The sequence below is a fragment of the Chanos chanos genome, chromosome 2 (assembly GCF_902362185.1).
Source record: "Chanos chanos chromosome 2, fChaCha1.1, whole genome shotgun sequence".
Taxonomy (NCBI): domain Eukaryota; kingdom Metazoa; phylum Chordata; class Actinopteri; order Gonorynchiformes; family Chanidae; genus Chanos; species Chanos chanos.
In genome coordinates this window covers 45,099,776-45,119,052 of record NC_044496.1, presented here as the reverse complement: position 1 = coordinate 45,119,052, position 19,277 = coordinate 45,099,776, and the positions used below count along the sequence as shown (strand labels likewise).

General features: G+C 40.9%; 2 protein-coding genes across 3 annotated transcripts; one reads left to right on the top strand and one right to left on the bottom strand.

The window, feature by feature from the left end:
• Positions 1–481: 481 nt before the first annotated feature.
• On the bottom strand, positions 482–9,051 carry srp72 (signal recognition particle 72). Of its 2 annotated transcripts, XM_030765892.1 has the most exons (19): positions 8,952–9,051; positions 8,144–8,264; positions 7,863–7,986; positions 7,504–7,647; positions 6,744–6,855; positions 6,415–6,446; positions 5,542–5,666; positions 5,155–5,212; positions 4,645–4,776; positions 4,313–4,441; positions 4,149–4,221; positions 3,990–4,054; positions 3,699–3,794; positions 3,071–3,174; positions 2,756–2,833; positions 2,225–2,362; positions 1,935–1,972; positions 1,636–1,795; positions 482–1,310 (listed from the first exon to the last, which is right to left on the bottom strand). In XM_030765892.1, exons 1-19 carry the CDS (start codon positions 9,049–9,051, stop codon positions 1,142–1,144), a joined length of 1,998 nt encoding a protein of 665 aa, XP_030621752.1. In that variant the 3' UTR covers positions 482–1,141. The 2 variants fall into 2 exon arrangements, with proteins under 2 accessions (XP_030621752.1, XP_030621753.1); XM_030765893.1 differs by lacking the exons at positions 5,155–5,212; positions 5,542–5,666.
• Positions 9,052–9,563: 512 nt separating this feature from the next.
• leprotl1 (leptin receptor overlapping transcript like 1) lies at positions 9,564–13,186 on the top strand. Its single transcript, XM_030765838.1, has 4 exons — positions 9,564–9,579; positions 10,680–10,755; positions 11,236–11,422; positions 11,644–13,186. The coding sequence occupies exons 1-4, from the start codon at positions 9,564–9,566 to the stop codon at positions 11,758–11,760; spliced, it is 396 nt and encodes a 131-aa protein (XP_030621698.1). The 3' UTR covers positions 11,761–13,186.
• The last annotated feature ends 6,091 nt before the right edge of the window (positions 13,187–19,277 follow it).

The following is a 19,277-nucleotide window of genomic DNA, read 5'->3' as shown; positions in this document are numbered from 1 at the left end:
ATCCATGCCAACTGTCTACACTCGTTGATTGTAGTCTCAATAGAAATTAGTACTACATCAAATTCTTAGGAAAAACTAAGTAATTTTCAGTCCACTTAATAAAACGACGAAAAGGAAGCTGCAAACGGGTATATCCATCTGTGGGAGCACTGTTTTTCATAAATTAAATTAATAAAAAAAAGTATCTGTCTTTGCAAGTATGACCACCCCGCTACCGATGAAATGATCACATCCTCTGAAATATGTCAACTACTTGTTGTTTGTAAAAGTAAGGGCTTTTTTTTTTTTAATCTATGCAATTCCACGATAGGGCCACAAGGGGAATCAGTTGCTGTCCGAACCACGCATTTAGAGTGTCAATTACTGTACACTGCCTCAACTTTCCACTATTTTAAATTGTCTCTGACCTATCAGACAGAATATAGGCTATCTGCAGTGAAGTCAGGAGAGAAAAAAAAGACAAAATCTTTCACTTGGTAGGTTGTTGAGAAACCCTCTTTATTAAGACTACACAAGAAGTTGTTCTGGCCATAATCCCATTTTCAACAGATTCTCTTCAGAACACCGCACAGGGGGATATATTCATCTGAAATTATATTTAATGATGAGATCAAGAAATTTAAAAAATAAATATATCTTAAGCTTGCATAAACCGCCTCTCTTTGTTTTTTTTTTTTTGGTTGACACAAATTTGTGTTTCATGGTTGCGAGTACACAAAACAGGCACGGTTTTGAATGGGGAACCAAAACTAACTCATGGTCAGATGATATTTCAAACGTAGCTCAGGTCCACTTCCCCTGTACAGCTAATACATACTCTGACATTCTGACAAACAAAGATACAACAGTGGCGTATGCATACAAACCTCATATCTTTCCATCCAATTATTTGACTTTCATTCACTTCAACTCAATTCAGAGGGACAAAAAAAGGTAGTTATTTCCCCCCCCCCCCCACATACAGCGACTCAAGACACAGAATGCTTGGATGGGTTGGAAAATTAAAAAAAAAAATAAAATAAAAATAAAAAATAATAATGATTATTGTCTTCCTAAGTCCCTGCTTATGGGAGATACTACACTGTTCATCCTCAGGCCTGTCCCACAATCCCTCCCTCACTCTCCTTTACTCCATCTGTCTCTACCAGCCCCCTTTTCCTCCTTTCTTCTTCTTCTGCGGGGGCTTCTTGCGCGTGGCCCCCGGTGCTGCGGGTTTCTGCTGACGTGGGGGGACCACGTTCGAGGCCTGGCCCGAGCCTGAGCCAGGGCGCGGGGACGTCGGGGGACTACTGGCTGTCTTACTGGCGTCTCTGGAAAAGCGAGACAGAGGGAGAAAGAGTGAGACAAGTGAGTGGTCGGGAAAAGAAAACACACGTTATGAGCTCAAGGTAAAAATGCGTAACACATTATTCTATCCCTCTGTACAAAAAAAAAAAAAAAATCAAGACAAATGTGTGAAAATCTTTCCATGCAAAAGAACATTAACACGTAGCATCAGTTAATTTGCTTGAAAATCAGAAGCCGCTGTGAATTGGTTCACTGAAACTGGAAAGAGCTGATAAAATCATTAAGGGGGGGACAGTTTTCTTTGTCCGTGGTGAGGGATCTGGGTGGTAGGAAGATGGGTGGACTCACAGGTCAGCAGAGGCTCCTGAGGTCGCGCCCTGCGTGCCCTTGCCCACTTGTTCCTTCTTCTTGCCCTTCTTCCTGCCCCGATAGTAAGAACGCTCCCGCATGGGCAGCCAGCGCTCCGGGTCAGGGCTGGACTTGGGGTCATAGTTTTTGGGAAGTTTACCTGAAACAAGAACCACAGAAATGATGAGTTAATGTACAAACGGTTTCATGTATAAATGAATGTGAAATGAATTTAGTAGGGTTTTATTATTAATCATTGCTGGTTACAAAATATAAAATTCATTCTGAATCTGACATACTCTTCTTTTTCTTCTTCTTTTTCTTGATGTCTCCTTGGCTGCAGGAAAGAGACACAACGCATGAGGACAAGTTCCATAACGGGGGGGACAAGAGACAGTAATGACACTATCAACCAGACATAAGCTCAGCTATGTTTCAGTGATGAAAGTTTAAAGTTAACAGACACACAAACCAGTTGATAAGGTGAGGACTAAGGCAGTGAACTGGGGAGTAATCTGAGGTCCGGTTGTATACTGTGAATAATGTATACTGAATATCACGTGCAGTGTTCAGTGAACAAGTGCATTACCCCTGTTCTTTGGGTAGGTTGTCTCCCACCACCTTGACAGGCTTCTTCCTTATGTTGGTGGCTCCATGCGAGTTCTCCAGTTCATCCACATCCACGTTGAAAGACATGGTGTCGGGGGACGGCAGGTGTTTACTCAGACTGGGACATATAGCTCAGGAAACACACATATAATTACACACACACACACACACATACTCTAGAAAAATACTCTTCCAAACACAAAAAGGCCAGCCAAGCGCTAAGTCTGCTTCTCCTCTGTCCCTAATACCTCAAAGTCAATGTGTTCCAGCACCATTAAAGCCAGAGTGCCACCACCATACAGAATGACAAAGCCATGGCTTTGACCATATATGGGCACATGAAACATTCAACCAGGCTTTACCTCGCCAACCACAGCAGAGGATGCAAGACAATAACAAAATATTGGAGGCATATAATAAATTAAAAACAATTAATTAAAACAATTAAAAATGATCTACTGCGGTGCTCCGTTTATATGAGTGTGTTTGTGGTAACATATGGCAAGGATACGATTTGGCCTTCTCTGTGTCCACTAGAGAGTAAGCAGAGATAAGCTGAGCCAGTGTGTGAATGTCATTGGTGTTTTGCCTGAAAAAGAAAAAAAATAAAAGATACAGTTAAAAGCAATGTACAAGGCTACTGCAATAAGCATTTACATGTTTTGTTCTGACTCTTCATACATGGCAAATTATTTTCACTTCTGTATTTAAGCACAAATGAAAGTCCAACGTTGCAACATCACTGTAACGCATATTAATAAGATGCATATACAAATGCTCAAACTTGCATGTAGTGTGTGTGTGCACGTGTGTGTGTGTGTCTCACTTCCACAGCTGTTCCAGGTCACTGATAGCCTCTTTCTTCCTCCCATACTTCAATTTAAAGTTGGCTGCCTCCCGAACCAGGGACAGATGGGTGGCTGAACCAGGCTGAGGGAGACAGAGGGAGAGGGAGAGAGGGGGAGGGAGAGAGAGAGAGGGAGAGGGAGAGAGGGGGAGGGAGAGAGAGGGGGAGAGGGAGAGAGAGAGAGAGAGGGGGTTACTTTCATGCTCTTCAGATTCCCTGAATTATGTATGGCAAAACCATGTTATTAAATCCTGTATTCAACCGCAAAAGAAGAAGTACAACAATGGCAAAGTGAACGTGCAGTGGAAAGCGTGATGGAGTGAGAGTGTCTCAAGGCAGTGCTTCCAAATCCTGCTCCTGGATATATCAACACACTTCATGTCTTTCCCTTCTCTGACACACCTGACTCTGCTCTCTAACACACCCTAAGCTCCTTGACAAGCCCTTGTTTAGCTCAGGCAGATTTGTTAGGGTTGAGATAAACCCTAAAACACACAGAGCTGGGGGCTTCAGGGAGCAGGATGATGAAATTCTGTCTTAAAGTCTGAACAGAGAATTCAGTGTCCGGAGAAACCCGAGTCCATATGCTAATACATCATTATCATACCTGCTGTGATTGGTAATACTGGATGGCTTGGCTAAAGACATCAATCGCACTGTCAATGTCCTCTTCATGTGTGTACATCGTCACCAGAGCGGAGATCTGAGAGTGAACACAACAAACAAAGCACACTCAGTTACTGAACATACTGACACATCACCTAACCTTTTTCTCTGATCTGACACTGCATGGACGTCAGACATACACTGGATTAGAGGGCATACAGAAGATGTAATTTAATGGAAAAAACCCCCCAGAAACATGCACCTAGAAGACAAATGGATAATTAAGTCTTACCATTCCCGGTTTGTGCTTGAACTCCTCTATAGACCTCAGAATGTCACAGGCTTTTGTGACATGACCTGCGGAGAGGAGAGACAAGCGGTCATGAGTATGGGAGGCAGTCTCAGACACACATTAATGAGGACGGGACAGGGTGAACGCAGAGTTAAATACCTTGAATCAGATACAGTTGTGCCATTGTCAGTTTGATTTCAGACGCACTTTCTTGGTGCTGATCTGAGAAATTCTGCAGCAACGAGAAAACAAACCAGACTATTAACTTAGGTACATGAAACAGAAAAGAAACAAAAAGGAGCAAAAGTTATACACACACACACCTGCAGCAGCTCGATGGCCTTGGTGTGCTGTTTCTCTCGACAAAGCTGGGCTGCCTGTATCAGGGCCGGCCGTGGGTGACCAGGGTTCTGCGTTTGCAGAGTCAGCGACAACTTCCTGCACTGCTCTGCCTGTTAACACACACACACACACACACACACACACACACACACACAAAGTCATTTCCCTGGTAACACATTAGCAACGGCTAGTAAAGGCAATAGCGCAAATGTGTATGCGGCAAAATCTAAAGAAATGTACATCCGACAGCTTAAATGAACACAGGGAAAGGATAACCAGAGAGTTGGATGGAAAGATGGGATGCATTCTGTACCTGGTTAGTGTACATGGCCAGCAAGGCTTTGTTAAACTCAATAGCTTGCAGTTGTTTTTTAGCCAGTTTGAATTCCACACCAGCTGCATTTGTCCACTTCACCTTCTTCTTCGAATCAAAAACATTTTGGTCCTGAACACACACACACACACACACACAAGACAGCTTAGAGGATGACTTTTACCATGTCACAGCTTCAAGAGTAGCAACTTGAAGCTGTGACGTAAGAGTAGCAACTACTCTTACGTCCTACATACCTTATTAAGACAAAGCAGCCAAATATAATAAATGTTCATGACTGGGGCTCTTTTCATATAAACAAAACTAAACCACATCAGACCTGTATGAGGAAAAATATATATACATATACACTTTGGTAAAATGTATATGAGACTGTAGAAATCAAAACCTCTCAAAAAAGAGAAAAGATGTGTTCTGGCTCTTTAACGGGTTACTGCTATGTGTATTTGTTACAACAGTACAATTCCACTGTCTTTTTTTTTTTTTTACCTTGTTTATTGTGATGATGTTGTTGGCAGTAACAGCCAAAAGACCCACATCCGTTGGCCTGTCGGTGGGATAGAATCAGTTGAGTTATGGCATATTTCTCTTGAAATGCTGTAGCTTTGTTAAACATTTACATACTCATTTAATTAGGCTACAGATTGAAAACATATTCCTTCCTTGGTTAATTTGACATTAGACTAAAAAGAATTTATTCACAGTCAAACAAAACAAAAGTAAAAATTAAAAAAACAAAACAAAAAAAACCACACACACGAAGGTACTAAAGCTATCAAACAATCAAAAAACCCGCTCATGTTCCAGACTGAATGTCTTCCCTTTATGAATCAGCCATGTGACCATTTTGTGTGTGCATGTGAAACAAAAGCTCACTTAAGTTTGATGACTTGGTTATAGAGTTGCAGGGCGTCCTCTGTTCTTCCCTGCAGCTGCATGACGTAGGCCATCTGAGAGTGAATGATGGCCAGCTCTGACTCAATGTCTTCCTCTGTTACATCCTAAACACACACACCAAAACAGTCTCATCAATGTCCTCCTCTGTTACATCCTAAACACACACACCAAAACAGTCTCACCAATGTCCTCCTCTGTTACATCCTAAACACACACACCAAAACAGTCTCACCAACGTCCTCCTCTGTTACATCCTAAACACACACACCAAAACAGTCTCACCAACGTCCTCCTCTGTTACATCCTAAACACACACACCAAAACAGTCTCACCAACGTCCTCCTCTGTTACATCCTAAACACACACACCAAAACAGTCTCACTAATGTCCTCCTCTGTTACATCCTAAACACACACACCAAAACAGTCTCACTAATGTCCTCCTCTGTTACATCCTAAACACACACACCAAAACAGTCTCACTAATGTCCTCCTCTGTTACATCCTAAACACACACACCAAAACAGTCTCACTAATGTCCTCTTCTGTTACATCCTAAACACACACACCAAAACAGTCTCACTAATGTCCTCCTCTGTTACATCCTAAACACACACACCAAAACAGTCTCACCAACGTCCTCCTCTGTTACATCCTAAACACACACACCAAAACAGTCTCACCAACGTCCTCCTCTGTTACATCCTAAACACACACACACACCAAAACAGTCTCATCCGTGTCCTTGTATTAAAGGCTACACAACAAACGCTAAACAAACAACTGACAAAATGGTGTTGGGAAATACATTTACATGGTCAAGTTAAGGTAAACAGAGAGAGAGCCCACTTACTGAATCTTCGGCCAAAGACATCCGACACAGCTCTGAAACAACAGATAAAAATCATCAAAACAGTGACCTAAGACACTGACCCTCTGGGGTCAATTCACGGGAAAGTTCATCTATTAAAAATGAGTGTACAAAAATAGAAATATCCTACATAGCCAAACACGAAAAAACAAAAAAACACACACATACTGAGAGCTACAGAGAATACAAACATATAAAGGAATTTGAACAAATTATAAATGAATGAATATTCCCACTGACCTGAAGTACATCATTTATTAGTTCTTTTATCAATTCTTATAAATCTTTCAACATTTTTTTAAAATATTCACCTTCGGCTTGCCGTAGTTTGTTCATAGCTTCTGTGAGCTGTCCTTGTCCAATCAGGGTGCAAGCAGCGTTGTAGCAGAGCTCATAGGTTGTCTCAGGTAGGCCCAGATCCTCCTACAGGCACAGGGGCACAGTTAGGGATGGAGGATCTCTTACCAATAAATTAAAGTTAAATCCTGAAGAGTCAGATATCGGTTGAATTTTGTTAAAGAAATATCGCTGGTCATATGATTGGTAAGTCCCTTGGGTTTAGCAAATGGACTGACTCATTAGTACCACCAGCTGACTCTCACTTTTTGTTTTGTGAATCCCCTCTGTGAGTGGTTTAAAGGTAAACATTAAAGGAAAGCTTCACTATTCATCTTTTCACCAGTCCCTAATCACTCAGACTATGCATTCCATGACTGTGATAACAGTTTTAACATGCTGACATCCGCTATACTTACAGCTTTAAATACCTGGATTACACAAAGCCAAGCTGTGGCTTGTATAGATAGAGGTTTGAACAGCAGTTAAGGTAAGAAAATGACTGTGAAAACATCCATCTTCTGAAAGATTCTGTTTGAGACTTAATCAATTACAGCTGAATCTTATATTCAGGGGTGTTTAAAAACTGAATTAGCTGAATCCAGGGTATTTGTGAAGGTTAATGTAATAACCCTGCAGGCATTGCAGCTTTTCCTAGAATGACTACCAGTGCTATACTCTTAAAGTCTGTGTGTGAGAGAGTCTGTGCGTGGGGGTGTTTGTTTTTGTACTCACAGGCTGGGCTTTCTCCCACGTACTCTGTGCGGCCAGCACAGCGGCCAGGTTGGTCTTCCTCTCCTCCTCATACTCATCCTGAGAGTTCCTGATCAGATCTTTATAAACCTCCTTACATTCATCAAACCGCTCCAATCTGTACAACTACACAAGCACACACACATGAGTTAAAGACAGGGCAACAGTTTTCACATCCATCAAACAAAAGTCTTGTGAGTGCAGATGTCATTTGAAAATCAAATGTTTAGTAAGTCAGTCCAATGTTTAGTCACACTATTGGTGTGGGCGGTGTGGAAGGAGTTGTTTGAGAAGCAAAGGGAAAATGAACAGATTCAAAGTTTGAATAACTGAGTTATTACCACTTGGCCATAGAGTTCCTTGAGTTTGTCACTCTGTTCTGAGACTCCTTCTATGGTCTTCAAAGCACTTTCCACTCTGTTTAACCGGTACTCACAATATGCCTTCTCAAAGCCAATCACATCACTCACAGGAAAAACAGAAAAGGCAAAATGTCAGTACTTGCTGGAGGACACCATGTAGATTATGCCGATTACACATAGCAACGCTGAACAGTCTAAAAATTGCAGAATATCTTAGTAGGGGTCAATTGCAGTTTGTACAGATGCTGAGGGCGACTTACCAATTGAGTGACTTTGTATGAGTATTAATGACATTGAGCGCTTCCTTAAAGCCACCGTTCTGGATAAGGCAAATGACTTTGCAATGCAGGGCAGTCACATCATCCTTATTTTCATGAAGGACTGAGGGAGAAAATGCATAATAAGAGACACACACTCCAGTGGTGAAGCTCATGCATGTAGTTCACTTTTACTTTGACAGAGACGGGTCATATGTAGACGTCGTCAGAAAAAAAACTCTCAAATATTAGCGCCTCGAAGTATTCAAAGTTGTTTTGCTAGTGTCGACATTCGACTGTGTACCCAGAATTCTGATTGATTTAGTGTCCATATGGACCTCTTTTCTAACACACGACAGTCCAGTAAGTATTCAGCATAACATCTGGACTCTTCGTGGACAAACATTGATTACTGAGCCCTTTTTAAAGCATAGCAAAGGACACAACAACAGAGTAGTTTGCTAAAGCTACTTTGCTCACGAAATCATGGAAGGACACGTAATCAGTGATGTACCGACTAATAATGAGCAAGTCGCTTCCCAAAAATATTAAGCGCAACAGACAATTAAAGCAGTGTCAGTGATGAATATAATAAATAATTCCAATTACATCTAATCATAACCTAATCAAGCAGACTTAACTGGGTGTCACATAGTCAATACACTTCAGTCACAGTGTCGCTACGTAGCATACCGGCTAACATGCAGCTTTACAAAACATGCTAAGCTAACTAGCCTGATACCTCAGGTACTTCGTTTAATGTATTTTTCGTTGTATTATATGGGAAGTTTAGTTTGATTGTAGTGTTTACTTTTATTGACAGCTTTGAGGGCCCGCGTGAAGTCTCCATTCTGGCCGCAGCGGTTGACTTCGGTCCAGAGCGCAGCGACAGAGCCCCCACCACTAGCCATTTTCAGCAATGTGTACGCAGCATTGGCACAGGGGAAATTAGGTCACCTAAAACAAATTCACTTCCGGATTACCTACGTCTGACGTATTTGCAAGCCAGCTCACTTTGAGGGGGGCTATATTCACAGACTAGTGTATATGGTTGTCTCCCAGAATTATACTATAAAATTACCTGGTAATCTTAAATTTAAATTCTTGAAAGGATATACTGAAATGGCTATGTTAATGCAAAAATACAACTTTCAGCTTATTCATTCCTAATAACTGATGGTAGCACAGTAGATTATTCAGCAATTTCAAAAGATGCGAACATAAAAATTAATTACATCCTTATAATTATAGCTATAATCACATTCATAAAATTACTTTCTCCAGTTTATGACACTAGGAAGTCTTGCATTGCGCATGCGTGTCGAAAGCTGTATGTATGCTAGGAGTGTTTCGCTCTGTTGGAGGTGTAAAGAGTAAGACGTTATTGTAGACTTTCTGTCGTTTCTGCAAACAGATTTATGCCATGGCTGGTATAAAAGGTGAGGCAATCATTTATTTTACTGTCTTTTTAAAATACAAAAATGTACATTTACATAAAGCATACATTGCGCGCTCTGCATACTGATAGTGACTGATGCGATGTATGTTTTAGCTAACGGGCTATTTTGGAACGCTAACATTGTGTGCAAGATAGGCCAACTCGCAGATGTCCCAGCTAAGCCCCTTGATTATTCATGCTTAGCATTAAAAGTCAAAACCCACTGTGCACTAATGTCTAATGATTAACGGGCCATCGGTTGCATGCTCGCCGATTCTAACGACTTAGATACAGAATAGTGGACAGTGTCTGTCGTGTGTTAAAGTGGTTTGTTGATACTTGCTGGGTTGTTGTCCCGACAATAAAGCCAGATTAGCCTGCCTGCCAAGCAGTGGGTGTATTATATCCATTTAAGCAGTCCACAGGAGGATGAGAGCGTTACCTTGACGGCAGTACGAGAAATATCATTTGGGAGACGTCATCAACTTTGATGTTATTGTGACAGCTAATGGTAGTGATTCACTGCGGTTTATTCATACTAATTGAAAAACATCAGTGATATAACTAGCGATACAATATTGCTTCATCTACACTGTGGTCTTAATCACGTGTTGTTATAACGTTGGCTTCTGTATGTGCGGTAAAGTGAAAGAAACCTCTAAATTCAGATAATCCCGTCGCAACGAATCATCTGATCGATCACGAGGTTCAGGCTCTTAGTGAACCTCTCCAGCAAAACCGATCAGTTCAGCACAGTTTACATCGCTGGCACATAAGTTAACCCTCCTCTGAACTCAGAGGATCTGTGCCTTTTTGAAAGTTGATCGCCCACTGTTCCACGTTGCACAACACAAAATTGAGAGATTTGTTCACTTTCATTGATTTTCTTTCTTCTCTTCATATGCAGGGCTTGTAGCCCATTCAAAGCTCCACTGCTTTTGGTAGAACCAGCTTAGACGAGTGTTTGGTAAACCCATCCAGGTTTTTGTAGGATGTTGCAACAAAGAGAACAGAGCCACAGTCTGAAAATTGAGAGTTAACTTAAATGTGTACTTCTGTAATTACATCTCAGACTAATTGTGTTTAATGTGTATTTCTCAGCTCTGATTAGCCTTTCCTTTGGAGGAGCCATTGGCCTTATGTTTCTGATGTTGGGCTGTGCTTTGCCAGTCTATAAGTAAGTACCACGTTATATAACACATATCTGAGGTCAGGGAAAGAAATGGTTGATATGGATACTTGTATAGTCATAGCAGACTATGCACCTTTAACTTGTACAGGGGTGATTAGTGTTTCAGTGCTGGAAAGCTTCCTTTCAGATCATCTTCATCAAACGATTTTTCCCCAAAATAACCTAAGTCAGTATTAGGCCAAGTCTAGGTGGGGAACATATGTTTAGCTGCTGGTTCATCTTGTCTATTGCTATGTCTGGACTGTGTGATCTGACTGCAGTGTGTGTATCTGAACAATCAGCGTTTAGCAGACTTTAGCTAGTCTTTATTAGAAACATGACCATGTCTGATATACTTTTAACAGTATTGCTAATCCCTTGATTCATTAAAGACGTATTTTTGCTCCTCTTTTGCTCTCAGATGAATTAGTGGTTAATTAGGTTTCATGAGCCCTGACTCTTATTGTGTTCCTTGTCTCTCTGCAGTGAATACTGGCCTCTGTTCTTACTGTTTTTCTACATCCTGTGTCCCATCCCGTATTGCATCTCGCGGCGGGTGGTGGATGACACAGACTCGGCTAGTAATGCCTGTAAAGAATTGGCGATATTCCTTACCACTGGAATTGTGGTGTCAGCCTTTGGCCTGCCTATCATCTTTGCCCGTGCAAGCGTGGTAAATATATCATGATTTACACTCTGGCATTTTATGCTGCAGCTTTTGTCCAATTTAAGCTGAGGAACTAATTCTGAAGAACTGAGGCTAATTGTTTTGAAGAATGACTGTGTGTATTAGTCAGTATTTTTTTTTCCCTGCCACAGTGCTGATAGCCACAAAAAAGCTGTTGTATTTTGGTGACATTTGTTAACTGAATAATTAATGTTTTTTCTCCACAGATCCAGTGGGGGGCCTGTGCACTTGTCCTAACAGGAAATGTTGTCATATTTGCCACCATTTTGGGATTCTTTGTGGTCTTTGGCTCAAACGACGACTTCAGTTGGCAGCAGTGGTAAACGGGAGTGGCTCAGCTTGCATCTGAACTGTTTTTATTACTTGCATCATTACTATGACTATTGTTATTGTTACTATTATTATTGTTGTCGTTGGTGTTATTTATAAGACCGCCCATCCATAGTCGCAGAAAATCGGTGCAATAATCTGTTTAACTGTCATGAAAAGTGTCAAACTGACTTCAGAAGGACTCTTATACGAAAGTCTATTTTTTAATTTATTTATGTTCAATATTTTGCTCTATCGTTTTCATTTCATTTTTAAGCTTTCTGTGTGTTCAGGTGGAACACAGTCAAGATTAGGCTTTTGCACTGTTACATGAGAGTACTCTTAACACTCACAGTGGACATAATGGATTGACAAACCCTAAGAAAAATGCTATTCTGGTCACAACAGTATGTGGCTTCAGCTTCAGAGGGGGTTCTCTGTAACTCAAAATGAGTTTGCACTGTAGCGTAATGAGCAAAAGCAGATAAAAATGAATCAAATTATCTCTGGTCTCCCACTTTCTCACTGCTGGCTGTATAAGAAGCATGCAGTCATTGCTGAATCGCTCCATATGACTAATTGGCTGTTGAGTAGAGTAAAACAGTGCTTTCTCTCCTACAGTAAGACATAAATGAGAATATTACAAACTGGCTTTAATATTGTGTTTGAGGACACATTTAGAAAATCAGCATCTATGATCCTGAAATGCTGATATCGGAAGACATAGGTATGCTCCATATTATTTTATATACAGATTTCATTTATCAATGTCGAACACACTGTATACGTTCACCCTCCCAGGATGGAAGATCTTAGCTCGTCGCTGTAGAAAATCATTGCAGGTTCTGTACTTTGTAATGTGTCCTATATTTGCATACGCAAATAGGTCTGTGAGAGGTCACGCATTCACTCCACGAACCTCCGCTGAAAACCGTATACTGGTGGAAGCTCTGCCTCTCTGCTACGTCGATGGATTAATGCTGGTGTTCTCTAGCCATCGTTTCTCAACTACTTCTACCTTTTGCACACTTCTCAAACCTTATCATGTCAGACAGTACACCATTCTCTTGGCTGCAGACAGCAAGTAATAACACAATGATCCAATTGTTCTAAATGTCCTTTCTTTCAATGAAATTTGATGATTTCATGAAGTTTATTGTTTTTCTTTTATTTTAAGAGAAGTTTCAGGCATTTGATATTTTTAGGGATTGTTTTTACTACGGCACAGCTGACGTTTTGCCTGCCTGCTGGCTCCCCAGTGTGCTATGGTACGCTTGTTTTCGGAAGTGCTGCTTCGGTGATCTACAGTGTCTGGTTTTGGCCTAGTTCCTAGTCGCCTTAGTCTCTCTTCTTCTTTTTTTTTCTTTTCTTTTTTTTTTTTTACATCATCTGCACTTCTCTGGAAGTGAAAGACACACAAATGTGTCAGAACCTTTCTGAGTTTGCATACGCACTGAAAAAAAAAAATCCGATAGTGAGTTCTGTTCTTTCATGTTCTCTGGTTTTTGTTTATTTATTCTTTTTTCCCTCTTTTGTTTTTAGAGATTTTTTTTTTCCACAGATGCTTTATTTGATTGATTTTACTTTACAGAATTTATCTGTGTTTGTACAGCTTCAGCACCTTTCTTTCTTTCTTTCTTTCTTTCTTTCTTTCTTTCTTTCTTTCCTCCATCAACCTCTTAAAAGCATTTTTTCCTGTTCCTCAGTTTTCTGGGCACATAAACTTGTCTGTTATAATGTGTGACCTAACGTCAAATCAGTTGAACCCACCAAAGGTTCTGGATTAACGCTTAGGTCTTCATGTAGCCACGAAAAGTCATTAGGGCTCATCTTTATTAGTTCAGAGATACTTACTAGTATTGCACCGATGACAGAAGATTCATGAAGTTCATGTGAAGACTATGAAAGAGGAGTAAGAGATATGCCATTCATAGCTGCATGAACTTAGCTATAAGGATATACAGGACACATCCTCAAATCTGAAACTCACCATTTAAGGAGTATTGTCTGGCCTCCAACTTCGAAGTCAGTGAACATGAAGATGTGCATATTAACAAAGCTTGTAGTTAACTTAGGCATTCATTTAATGGGATGCTTTTCTGTGGATGTTCTGTTTTATATCTATAACTGTATGTGCTGAAGGTGATCTTTTTTTTAAATAAATGCCATTTTTGAACAAATTATCACCCGTATGGTCTTTTATTTTTTTATAAACATTAAACCAATGTGTGGTATGCTGCCTTCATCAGGATTTGAACCGATTATGTATTAGTTTGAGGAATATTTATAGTCTCAAATGAAAAGCGTGACAGAAAATGAAAATATCTTCATATAGTAAATAAGGGAAAGGAAACATGGGTGATGTAGCGGAAAACACAACCACTGCGGATACCCACGTTCATACCCCCCCCCCCCCCCGTCATGACTCCCGTTTGGTCAGGGCGTCGGATAAGTGGTAGGCAGATCTGGGGTCCTTAGTGTGAACCTCTGCAAACGTTACAGCTTCCTGTAGAAGTCCTCTGCAGTCTGATCAATAGAAATGGAAAATGAATCAGTGTCTCCACACGTTGTGGAGGAGACATATGATGGCCTACGTCTTCCCCAGTCAGCATGGGGATTGTGTTAGTGCTGGGGAATACTTGGTAGAAATACAAAGGGAACTGGTAACGAGTCAGTTGGGAACTAAAAGGGGTTACAACAGCAAAACAAATAAATAACCACATTATCTATGATACTCTTAGACATTCGATTGTTCAGCATGTATGAGTATAAACATACATAAGTGCAGAAATACATGTCTCAAACACCCAGAAGGTAGGCATTGCGTTCATCATGTTTATGATGTTAAAAAATTATGCAGCAATGATGATCAAAATGTCTTTTTCCTCTTCAGCAAGTGCCATGATTGTCCTGAACTTTAACTTTGGTTTGTGTCTCCCTCTGCTGGTTGGAAAAATCACACATGAACAGTGGACTGAAGCGATTCTTCTCTCTGTGAAATAGTGTTTCTGTAACAAAGTGAACATATGAGAAATACCACATGCTGCCCTGAATCAGCTTTCAGCGATTAAAAAATCAAACAAATGAAAAATAGCAGAAAAAAAACCCTTAATATCACAACAGCAGATTGTTGCTAATCTCCCGGACTTTAAATCCTTAGGTCAGCCGTGTTTATATAGCATCAGACCAAGTAAAGCTGTTTAGAATGCTAACACTCATCTGGGTGCTTACTCTCTTGGTCAATGACCTTCGTACATGCTTAAGAAGCTTGTAAAACTGTGACAGAAAGAAATAGATCAATAACATCGGGATTTCAGAGCCACCATTCATTTCACCCTGGAAGGACTTTAAGAGAACAAGTTCTGTTTATGTCTAGGAACCATAGTTTGAAAGCTGGCCATATACATGCAGACAACATAAAACACTGTGGCCCAATTTCAAAATCATCCACATGTTAAATTCAAGCAATTTGATTATATTTTGATCTACCAACCTGATCATGGTTAACCACAATTATTCTGTGTTATTACCACTGAAAACACTAATGATTTTGTAAATGTCAAGGCTTCAGTGGGCGATGGAACTGATGCAAAGTACATTCTACTGGAGTCACTGACACTGTGGAATCAGGGAGTGTCTTGAATTTTTTTTAGCATTGGGGCCTCAACTACCAGCTACGACTTGTTCTAAGTTTTTATTGAAATTCGTTTGCATTGCAGCCCCTGAGGAAAATACTCTAACTGATTTGTTCAAGAGAGATAAGACTGCTATAGAATGACTTCTGCTGTAGAATCCACTGCTCTAATAGACTGATAAGATCTATATAAAACACTCCATCTTTTTGAGGGTTTGTGTATGTGTGTTCACAGGTGATGTCCAATCAATTCATCCTTTGATGCTGAACAATAATCGTGTGTTTGTAGTGACTATGAGCTGTTGAATGCGTGCATGTGCATTGGTTTGCAAGTTTTGTGTGGGTGTTTCACAGCCTACAGCTATCAGTAAATCACCAGTCTGCCTTTTGCCCTAGGCAGTACAACAGGAAAACACATCGCAGGTGGGACAGGGAGAGGAGAAGAGGAGAAAAGGAGGAGCTGGAAAAAAAAAAGAGCCCAAGATCAAATGAGCAGGGGTGAAGGAAAAGACGAAACTAACGAGCAGAAGATAACAGGGGAGCTGAGAGGAGAAGAAGGGGAGGAAAGAGGGGTAGGAGAGAAGAGGAGGAAAAGGAGAGGAGGACTTGGGGATGAGGAGGTTTTTCGGTACTCACAGAGCTGAAGACTTCAGTCAGATCCAGTACCTCACAGCCAAGTGCCACCGTCTATCCCATGAGAAAGGTAATCTGGCTTATAAAACTTCAGATAAGGCCAATTGGCTCATGCCAGATCAGTCAGTCAGATTCCAGCAGAATTACATGAAGTCAAAAGATTTATAGTAATTTGTTTTTTTGGTTTGCAATTTTTGCTTCTGGATATTCTCATGCAATGTGTGCAGGTGTGGTCTACGACCAAAGTTCATTAAAGTTGTTAAATTTTAACAATATCAAATGCTGTAGCAGAGACACATGACAATAAAAGCGCTGTTTAAACAAGTCTTTTACTGATTCTGTAAAAGCTGGTTTATCCCTGTTGCGTTACACCGTAACTTGCACAGACACACTGTACTGTTGTGTTAGAGGGCTGTGGCAACAGAAGCATGGTTTTCTGTTTTCCAGCTGCACTAGAGAGGGAGTGTTTGGTGGCCCGAGAGAGAGAAAGAGCCCTTCAGAATGACCTGGAGGCTCTCTCTCTGCAGCTCTGTCAGAAAGAACGGATTTATGTCGAGCTGACGGAGGAGTATGACCAAGTCCTCAACCGCCTTAAACATGAACAGGTACTGATTCTCTCTCCTTCTTTAACCAGCAAGTACAGCCCTGTATGGAGTGAATATTCACAAACATGCTTCTGGGTGGACCCAAGCAGAAAGAAAAAAAGCATCTGTGCACACATTCTCAGGACAACATTTTAGTACGACGCAGTTCTGTTAAACTACTGACACTGTACTTTCTCACCACTGCAATCAAAACATGTTTTCATGAATGAATTCCTAGAATGTCATACTACATGTGGGGTATGCCCCTCCTCAACTGTTTGGCCTAAAAGCTCAATTTCAGCCTTCTCAAAAGAATACAAAACTATGTGTCATTAGAGAAAACTGGCATGTTTGAGTTTTAGGGAGTTGTACTGGTGCTGTTTGCCTGCATTTGCGAGAGCCGGAGGAAAACGACTCTTTAAAAACAGCATGAACTTCCATCCAGCTGCCCCCATGTTTGAACTTGTTGCCTATGAGGATTTGGGAGATAAATGCCAACAGTTATGACAGGCATTCATTTTGATAAGCTGTTTTCCTTTTGAAATGTTATGTACACACATATCTACTCAGTAACAGGGCTTACTTAGGTTTCACTTACTTTAGCCAAAGTCATTTAAAAGGTTACGCAACTGTTAATTTGGTACAATACAGTGCTGGATTTTGTTCATGAATGGTTTTGATCTGTGGTCTCATGTTAGTAAGATCTCTACAAATTTTGCATTCTTCTTCACTCTGTGAATTTTTGTACGTCACTGGGTCCTCACATTTACATTGCAGTCATGCAGCTCTTAATGTCAACAGCTCTGAATATCAGTACATATTGATACATAGCATCTGTATGTATGCAGTCTGTGCAGTGAACATTCAATAAACATCAGACACCATGAAAGTCCAATCTAACAATGTTTCCCTACTTAGATGATAAACCAAATTCCCTGTAGACTAAATGTATCAATATACAAATATTTGGGTCCTGTATTGCGGGCTCTGTTTGTTCTACATTCACATCAGAAATGCACTCTGCACTCCATGCCCGGGTGTGCTGCATTTTCACTGATTCTAAAGTATGTACTGCGGAGTTTGGGAGTACAGTGCTGCTTTGAGTTAAGAGTTCAGATGAGTAGTATTGAGTTGTAAGTTTAGAAGGATGATAATACAGAAGTGTTCGGAGGGGCAGTGGTACAGTGTTGTTTTAAGGGTGTTTTTTCTAAGTCACTGTGTATTAATTTGTGATGCTTGGTCAGGGCATGGTGAAGCTCCTGCAGCAGCGTATGGTTTCTGTGGCAGAAGGCAGCTCCAAAGATGCTGTACTGTTGGGTCTGCACCTGGAGCAGGTGAGCAGTGACCTACAGTTACTGCAGGACTCAGAAGTGCAGCTGGTGGGCCTGGTGGATGAGCTGCATCAAGAGGTCCAATACAAAGCCCAGCACATAGAGAGCCTGGAGGCGCACCTTCGCGAGGAGACCCAGTGCAGAACTCAACAAATAGAGAGCCTGGAGGCAGAGCTCTGCGCAGAGGCTCACAGAAATGCAAAGCAGTTAGAGAGTCTGGAGATGCAGCTCTGCGAGGAGGCCCAACGCAGAGCCAAGCTCGTAGAGGAACTGGAGACACAGCTCCATAAGGAGGCCCAGCATAAAGACCAGGACAAAGAAAATCTAGAGCAACAGTTACAGAGGTATGGATAATAAACAACGTACAGCTAAACAGCAGAAGTGAAATTGGGACACTGAGTAGAGCCATGAATCTGTCAATGTCTGTTGTTATGAAACCCAGAGGTACGGTATATATTTCCTAAGCAAAAAGAAACACAAAATTTGAAAGGACCCAAGAATAATGTGTAAGATACTGGAGGAGTGTGCAGCTGTATCTGTGTGTTTGCTCCCTCAATACGGTTATAACAATTGTCTGAAGGTCCATCTGTAGTGGGTCCACAGGTATGAGTTAATGTACTGCCTGAAAAAAAAGGCCACAAAAAAAACTCCACAAACTTTTTTTTATCTCCTTAAACTACTGTCTGTTTGGTGCTGGTTTAAAACACATCCAACCGTTATCTGAATGAATGTTAAACCCTCAAATATTAACCACAGAGATTTACGTTTGTTATATAAAATCAGCAGATCTTAAAACAGCAGGCTGTATGTTCTTTCATGAGTATGTTTTTGATACATCGGTACATTATTAATGCATGACCGCAAATGACTGTTGTAAAGAGCCTCCATTTTATATATATATATAAAAAATTAAAATGTCAAAAATGTCTCTGAATTGATCGTAAGCAGCACCCTGTTACTTTTGAATGAGGCGTATACTCTTGTGTCTGATTGGACAGTAAGAACTGTGAGCTGATGAAGCTACAGAACAGTTATGATGCTGTTACACAAGAACTAGAGGAGCTACGTGGCATGCATGAGCGTACTGTCCAGCGCCTGCGGCGTGAGAACTCTGGAAGCCTGCAGAAACTGAGGGAGATGGCTGAGCAGTTTGAGTGGCTGTGTGAACAGCAGAGGATTTGGATGTGCTGTGTCAAAAGGTACAAATGCATCACTCTGCACACATACATATGTGTAAAAAGCCCAATAAATGTTCAAACAGGCACATATAGCTATGCAAAGGCTTATTTCTGACTCTGTCAATGGCACATTTGTGCTGCCTACCCTAGCCCCTTATTGACCCTACATAT